The sequence below is a fragment of the Neoarius graeffei genome, chromosome 15 (assembly GCF_027579695.1).
Source record: "Neoarius graeffei isolate fNeoGra1 chromosome 15, fNeoGra1.pri, whole genome shotgun sequence".
Taxonomy (NCBI): domain Eukaryota; kingdom Metazoa; phylum Chordata; class Actinopteri; order Siluriformes; family Ariidae; genus Neoarius; species Neoarius graeffei.
In genome coordinates, this window is record NC_083583.1 from 21,905,815 (window position 1) to 21,914,540 (window position 8,726).

At 42.1% G+C, this 8,726-nt stretch overlaps 1 protein-coding gene across 2 annotated transcripts in view; it reads right to left on the reverse strand.

Moving 5' to 3' along the window:
* The window catches only part of aspscr1 (ASPSCR1 tether for SLC2A4, UBX domain containing), an 88,658-nt gene extending 83,415 nt beyond the window's left edge, over window positions 1–5,243 (reverse strand). For both annotated transcript variants that reach the window (XM_060941006.1, XM_060941005.1), the window contains exons 1-3: window positions 5,143–5,243; window positions 4,752–4,807; window positions 4,341–4,455 (exon numbers count right to left, since the gene is read on the reverse strand). In XM_060941006.1, the coding sequence (XP_060796989.1) occupies window positions 4,341–4,455; window positions 4,752–4,807; window positions 5,143–5,232 (261 nt within the window). In that variant the 5' untranslated portion in view covers window positions 5,233–5,243. The remainder of the gene's footprint in view (window positions 1–4,340; window positions 4,456–4,751; window positions 4,808–5,142) is intronic.
* Window positions 5,244–8,726: the final 3,483 nt, after the last annotated feature.

The following is an 8,726-nucleotide window of genomic DNA, read 5'->3' on the forward strand; positions in this document are numbered from 1 at the left end:
CTCATTTTCTTGCCACAACTGTATTGGACAGATGATCACAACAGCCCTTTTTTTACACAGATATTCTGCAATATCGGCGTAAGGAAGGTGCCTCAATATTCCAGCTGTAATGATTCACACTGAATCAAACAAAGAATCAGCGTGTTTTTACATCGTGAGCCGGCTTTCCACAACCAGAGTCGTGACACGTCACGACAGAGTGTCAGCGTCTAGGGTGACGCATCTACACTAGGGTGCATCAGTTGCCCTCACTTTCATAAAATCTGATGCATTTTTGTTTGGGTGTTCCTTTTCACCAATAAAGACATGCTGTAAAATTTTTTTGACAACATTCAAAAGTCTAATGGTGGCACCATGAGGTTCATTTTTTGCCAAAAAACGCTTATTTTATGTTTTCGCGTAAGGTTTGAATCACAATGTTGGACTCCATTTATTGATTTCTTGTGACCCAGAGATCATGTTAAGAACCTTTGCAAGGGATTGAGAAGCATTAATGTGATCCATAATACATTTGTATTGTTTAAAAGTAGTTGAACAATGATTCAATGAACAGCTAAAACTCAAACTGTGCTTGATAATATATTTAGAATATGTACTAAAAATGTGTATCTAAGATATTTGGTATACTCTATAACAGACCTGGGCATTTTACGGCCCGCGGGCCGCATCCGGCCCTTTGGTTCATTCTGACCGGCCCGCGTAAGGTTAATTAGAAATTACAAAATAAATGTATTTTCTAATTTTACCTCATGCATGGACTGAATGCGCATTGCTTTTATTTTGAAGTTGTGTTCAACAAAAACGCAATGCGCGCGACATGAACATGACATGAAATCCCACGAAACCTAATCCCGCGATAACTACTTCCGTAATTTGTCCAGACCAACCACAAACTTGTACGTCATCTTCAAACGGTCCAGCCAATCACATCGTGTGACGTCACCAGCAGGCGCCGGAGCCGATCTATAGATCTGATACGTACACCGAATCGACGTCGTTGCGAGCAGGTCACAAGAAGACTTTAGCCCCCAAAATGTCCGCAAAAAGAAGAAAAGGTAGATGCCGAATGCAGGGCTTTCAACAAAACATGGACTGCTAAGTATTTATTTACTGAAGTCAGAGATAAAGCCGTGTGTTTAGTTTGCGGAGAGCAGATCCGAAAAACACCAAATGAGGTGATTAGACTACAAATGTGGGCATCATTATTATAATATGATGTATCTTGCTTGATATTTGGAGTAGAAAGACAATATTGTGATGTCTTTATTGTGTTTTGGGGTGAATGTGACTGAAAAAAAAAAAGGTACAAACGTTCACATTTTGTTAACCATTGTTTTGGGAAATTTGATTGAATAAATGACATTTTTTGTAAGGCAAACTCGTTTTTTCCATACTCTTACCAGTCTTAGCAGCTTGTAAAAATATTATTTACTGCTTTATATAAAGAAAGACAGGCGGCACGGTGGTGTAGTGGTTAGCGCTGTCGCCTCACAGCAAGAAGGTCCTGGGTTCGAGCCCCGGGGCTGGCGAGGGCCTTTCTGTGCGGAGTTTGCATGTTCTCCCCGTGTCCGCATGGGTTTCCTCCGGGTGCTCCGGTTTCCAGTCCAAAGACATGCAGGTTAGGTTAACTGGTGACTAAATTGACCGTAGGTGTGAATGTGAGTGTGAATGGTTGTCTGTGTCTATGTGTCAGCCCTGTGATGACCTGGCGACTTGTCCAGGGTGTACCCCGCCTTTCGCCCGTAGTCAGCTGGGATAGGCTCCAGCTTGCCTGCGACCCTGTAGAAGGATAAAGCGGCTAGAGATAATGAGATGAGATAAAGAAAGACAATTAATATTATGCAGAATTTAGTTCAGCCTTTTGGTCTGGCCCTCCACTAAATTTTCTGTTTCTCATGTGGCCCCATGGAAAAAATAATTGCCCACCCCTGCTCTATAAGGTGCCATAATGTTTCATGAAAAGTGATCGAAATTTTGTCATAAAATAGCAGCTTTTTCCATAACTTTGAGCTCCTGGTGCCACCATTACACTTTTGAATTTTGTCAAAATATTTCACCCAGTGTGTTTTCTTACCAAAAGGAACATAAAAACAAAAATGCATCATGATTGGAGGAACTTTTCATTTTTAGGGGGGAACTGATGCACCCTAATCTACACGTCAGAAATACAAATACTCCGAGCATCCCCGTGTTTCCTTCAAAACAGCAGCAGGTGAACTGAGCGTCGAGGTGCTTTTATTACGGTAGCTGTGCACATTCATACCACTCTTCAAACACAAGCAAAGTTGCTGAGCATCATATGGAACATGTAATCACTTCCATTAAATAATTCACACATAAGGGAAGTGATAGCCTCATATACACACACACGTTTGTGTCCTTTAGCCAAGCCAGCTTTTCAGGATGTGTCACAGAAAAGTGTGCTTGCAAACCAAACAGAGAGAAAAATCAGAGTGAAAAGTAAAGAAGAAGAGAGGAGTGGAGAGATTAGTGCAAACAACATTTGTGGGATCAGAATTATCTTGGAGGAGAAAGTGAAGAGAAGTAGAAAGCAATCTGAGGCAGAAAGGAGCACAGACCCTAGACAGAGACGTCTGAATTTGCGCTGGTCCCGGAAAGAAGAAAGTCAAAAACGAAAAAGTCAACGTTTAAAAAAAAAAAAAAAGTCACACCTCTGTCCCACCGTTCTGGCTGTCACTTTTACAAAGACCTCTATTCCAGCTTTTACTACCAATCAACACAGACCCCCGTTTCACATTCAGACATTTTATACGGAACACGAGGTGGAATAAAGGTGCAAGACTCACACCTTGAACAGGCTGCGTTTGTTGTTTTTTTTATCTGTAACCGCTTATCCCATGCAGGGTCGCGGGGGGGGCAAGCTGAAGCCTATCCCAGCTGACCATGGGCGAAAGGCAGGGTACACCCTGGACAAGTCTCCAGCTCATCGCAGGGCTGACACACATAGAGACACAAACAACCACACTCACGGTCAATTTAGAGCCACAAATTAACCTAACCTGCATATATGGGAGGAAACCCACACAGAGAACATGCAAACTCCACACAGAAAGGTGTTCCTCGTCGGGAACCCAGAACCGTCTTGCTGTGAGGCGACGGTGCTAACCACTACAACACCATGACAGGCTGTGTAAAAGAGATACACTAAATGATACACTTCAACAGCCTGCCAGTTACATAAGCTGTGCCTTTAGGTCATGGAGACATCACGGCATTTGACTCAAGTTCAATAAAAAAAAAAAAACCCACACATTTCAACTAAATTCCGACATGACTGAAATAATATTAACAATAACCAGATCCAAGCTGGACAAACTGATCAGGCGGGCCGGCTCGGTGGTCGGCATGAAGCTGGACTCTCTGGTGATGGTGGCAGAGAAGAGGACTATGGACAAACTACTGAACATCATGGATGATGCCAGTCACCCTCTGCACACCGTCATCAGCAACCAGAGGAGCCTGTTCAGTAACCGAATGCTCCTTCCCAAGTGCAGGACGAACAGACTTAAAAACTCCCTTGTCCCTCACGCCATCAGACTGTACAACTCGTCTCTGGGGGGGAGGAGGGGTAACAGGAGGACAGAGGACGGGAAGGAGCAGTAGCCTAGCCTAACAATAAGCAACACTGGACAATGTGCAATACCTCTCCTGCTGGCCCCTTTTTTTCCCCTCCCCCTTATCTTATTCTTTTATATTTGTATATGTAAATCTCATCTCATTATCTGTAGCCGCTTTATCCTGTCCTACAGGGTCGCAGGCAAGCTGAAGCCTATCCCAGCTGACTACGGGCGAAAGGTGGGGTACACCCTGGACAAGTCGCCAGGTCATCACAGGGCTGACACATAGACACAGACAACCATTCACATTCACACCTACGCTCAATTTAGAGTCACCAGTTAACCTAACCTGCATGTCTTTGGACTGTGGGGGAAACCAGAGCACCCGGAGGAAACCCACGCGGACACGAGGAGAACATGAAAACTCCACACAGAAAGGCCCTCGCCGGCCACTGGGCTCGAACCCGGACCTTCTTGCTGTGAGGCGACAGCGCTAACCACTACACCACCGTGCCGCCCCTGTATATGTAAATACTTAATTTAATTTATCTAGAAATGTTTTCTCTATTTTCTATTCTCTGTTTATCTGTAATGATGCTGCTGGAATCTTAATTTCCCTGAAGGAACCCGCCCAAAGGGATCAATAAAGTTCTATCTAATCTAATCTAAGCATGGTCTTATTACGGTTTTCAATAATTCAGTGATATGTATAGTTTAAATATTTTTTCTATCCAACTATATCCAAATGTTACAGTTACGCACCGTACTGTCTGACCCTCCACGCTGCTGGGTGCTTGGTACTACCTCCAACTTGGCATTGTTTGGCAGGCTGGCAAACCGCCACTGCAGTGTCAGGTCCAGCACATTCCTCTGAAATCTGTGAGCAGAAAAAAAAAAAGAAGAGAGAGAGAGACAAGATGGCTGGAGTTAATACAAAAGTACTGAGTGCACATCTGTTGCCAGCAGTGCATCTATCTATCTATCTATCTATGGATGCTTTATTAATATTTACAGGAAATTATTTTCATGCAATTAAGTTGGTAGGAAAAAATGGCAGCTTTTATATATATATATATATATATATATATATATATATATATATATATATCCATCCATTAGCAGCTAAGCATACACACTGTATATACACATAAATCATTTGTTTTGTTCACTCACTTCAGTCCGTGGTCATCTGGATTAAATCCTTGTTTCTTACACACTTCCTCGAGAACCTGTAAGTTTAAAACATTCGCGTGTCGAAAAAATATTATTTTTATTTTTTATTTTTTTTGCTAACTCATGCCAATAGAGCTAATGCAGCTAAACGGTTCCTCAATTAGGGCGCGTCCCAAATTACCCCCAACTACCCATCCAAGAGCACTTAACACACTGTGCAAATAATAGGCTTCTAGGCCCTTTGTAGCACACTACATAGCCAACTAGGAGTTGTTTGGGACTCGACTATCGTTCGCAGCAACATATTTTCCAGGAAAAGGAACAACTCCTGTTACAAATAAAACGTAAACTTAATATTTAATATTCTACACATTTCATCGACCATATTTACCTGAAGCAGTGGTGTATTTTGGGAGACTTTTACGGTCTGTCTTCGTCCATTTGGAGCAAGAACTGACACTGCTGTACTGCTGGCTGCCATTGCAAAATGACGTCAGCGTGTTTGTTTGAAATAACTTTATTGACATATAAAACAAAGACAAAAAAAAAAAAGTGCCCAGGAATTTGTGGGGTTGGGTTCCTCAGGGCAGGAGGTCTGTAAGATTAAAGATTAACGTGGTGGTTTTAACTGAGTCAATAGTTAATCATTGATTGACACAAAGAAGAATCTAAGGAGGTGAAACCAGTGGAAATTTCAGAACATTTAGGCCTTTACCATTCATAGGTAGATACTGTATCGAAGAATAAACAGAGGTGGACAGTAATGAAGTACATTTACTTGAGTACTGTACTTAAGTACACTTTTTGAGTATCTGTACTTTACTTGAGTATTATTGTTTTTGGAAACTTATTACTTTAACTTCACTACATTTGAAAGACAAATATCATACTTTTTACTCCACTACATTTCTATCAAGGTGCTCGTTACTATGAAGCAGCTTTGAAAGTGGATGTTTTTTTCTTTTCTTTTCTAAAACGTGATTGGTTTTTTCCGCAGGTGACACCGAGACAGCCGATCAGTAAATCACTAGGGTCACGTCACGTCCATAGACCGGATAAAATCAAGTTTAATGATTTCTCCGCAGCATTATTTGAACACGATCAGTCGATGGTAGAATGGAAGGAGGCGGTTCTTCTGGAGAATGTACGCACCCATGGTCATACCTAGAACCCGTGTTTCGGTTTTCTGAAAGGATTAACGATTCGTTTTAAATGTTTGCTTTGTTTGCCGAAAACAAACCACATCACGGCCTACAAAAACTCGCCGTCCAACCTGCTGCAGAATATTGAGGTATATAAATGTTTTATTCCAAGAGAAAGCTTGCAACAAAGTTGTCTGTGCTTTTAGAGCTAGCGATAACGTTGCAATAGCTATGCAGTCTGGTTAGTCAAATGACTTTCTATGGATTTGCCCACCAAGTTGCCATCGCCTTGTCCACGGCTAATGTTTACACATAGCTAGTTAACTTGGACACTGTTAGTTAGCATGTAAAAACGGTGTTACACTAACATGAATTACGTTACCTTATTTGAAGTCCTTTCAGAAATATGTTTTAGCATAATCTTGCCAAATAAACAGAATGTAGAAATCTTTCTAGTAGCATTAGCTACCCAGTATGATTTCGAGTTTGAAAAGAGTTTGCTAGCATGTCAGGTGGAGTTTCACTGACTAGCTAGCTTAACGTTAAACCACCATGATGGCACAGCATGCGTTCATTTTGTGAATTCACATTTCTGTCTTTGGTAACGGCATTAGGTTTTGTAAGCGTTGTGGCAATAATACAACAATGCGTTGACAGAAAATTTGCTTTTAATACTTAAGTATTTTTAAAAGCAATTACTTCAGTACTTTAACTTAAGAAAAATTTGACTGAACAACTTTCACTTTTATCGGAGTCACATTTGATCAGTGGGATCTGGACTTTCACTTAAGTAATGAAGTTGGGTACTTTGTCCACCTCTGAAAATAATCACTTTTGTTTTTGTTACTTCCAGTCTGTGTGTGTATATACGCATACACTTCAAAATGACACACACAACGTCTTTTGGCAGTACGGTGGTGCAGTGGTTAGCACTGTCACTTCACAGCAAGAAGGTTCCGGGATCGAACCTCACAGCCAATGAGGTCTTTCTGTGTGGACTTTGCATGTTCTCCCCATGTCTGCATGGGTTTCCTCCCACAGTTCAAAGACATGCAGATTAGGTAAAAATACCTAGCCTCTGGGGTTGCACAAGCCAGTGCTTACTTAGTGCTGATCCCAAGCCTGGATAGATTGTGAAGTGTTGCGTCAGGAAGGGCATCTGGTGTAAAACCTATGCTAAATCAAATATGCAGATCGTGATGATCTGCTGCGGTGACCCATAACAGGACAGGCAAGAAGAAGAATGTCTTTTGACTTTGCAATTGTAACTATAAACAAAAATTATGCATTCATAAGCATAAATAAAATGCGTTTAAACAAAACTGAGAGGGGGAAAAGTATCCAGACACTATATGCATAAAGGTTATCTAAAGACCAATCAGGTTCTAGATATACATAAATGCTGCACAAAACGTGTTCTTGTGCAAACTGCACCTGGTGTCATTGTAAATTAGAATCAGAATCAAGTTTATTGCCAAGTCCGTTCTCACGTACAAGGCATTTGCTTTGGTGGTTGAACAGTCAAAATCGAAGAATTTAGCAAGGACAAGAAGTCGCTATATACATAGAATAAGAAACAGAAAAACCTGGAATGTACAAATCTGAAAAGTGGACATAATTTAAGGGGTATGTGTATGAGCTGTTGAAGTCCAAGCTGTACAGTATGTCCGGAATGTGCAAAAATAGGTCACATGATGAAGATGGAGAAGAGACATAAGAATCAGAATCAGAATTACTTTATTATCCCTGGAGGGAAATTCAAATTTGCTACCAAGCTGCTGAATCAAAGAAGAAGTAAACGTCTAAAAATAGAAGATAAAATCTTTTATTTATTCTGAAAAAAGAATAAATAAAAATAAAATAAATTTAAATAAGTTCAATAACTGGGGGCGGCACGGTAGTGTAGTGGTTAGCGCTGTCGCATCACAGCAAGAAGGTCCGGGTTTGAGCCCCGTGGCCGGCGAGGGCCTTTCTGTGTGGAGTTTGCATGCTCTCCCTGTGTCCATGTGGGTTTCCTCCGGGTGCTCCGGTTTCCCCCACAGTCCAAAGACATGCAGGTTAGGTTAACTGGTGACTCTAAATTGATCGTAGGTGTGAATGTGAATGGTTGTCTGTGTCTATGTGTCAGTCCTGTGATGACCTGGCGACTTGTTCAGAGTGTACCCCGCCTTTCGCCCGTAGTCAGCTGGGATAGGCTCCAGCTTGCCTGCGACCCTGTAGAACAGGATAAAGCAGCTAGAGATAACGAGATGAAATGAGAAGTTCAATAACTTAGGTAGGCGGCACGGTGGTGTAGTGGTTAGCGCTGTCGCCTCACAGCAAGAAGGTCCTGGGTTCGAGCCCCGGGGCCGGCGAGGGCCTTTCTGTGTGGAGTTTGCATGTTCTCCCCGTGTCCGCGTGGATTTCCTCCGGGTGCTCCGGTTTCCCCCACAGTCCAAAGACATGCAGGTTAGGTTAATTGGTGACTCTAAATTGACCGTAGGTGTGAATGTGAGTGTGAATGGTTGTCTGTGTCTATGTGTCAGCCCTGTGATGACCTGGCGACTTGTCCAGGGTGTACCCCGCCTTTCGCCCGTAGTCAGCTGGGATAGGCTCCAGCTTGCCTGCGACCCTGTAGAAGGATAAAGCGGCTAGAGATGATGAGATGAGATGAATAACTTAGGTAAAAGCAAAATGAAGTGATTTTATATACAATGATTCCTATATCCATATATTGCATCTGAGTTAAGGATACAGTATACATGGTAAGACAGTGTACTACAGTTATACAGTGGCATTGTACAGCTTGACTGCAACAGGTAGGAATGATTTCCTGTGTCTCTCAGTTGTGCAG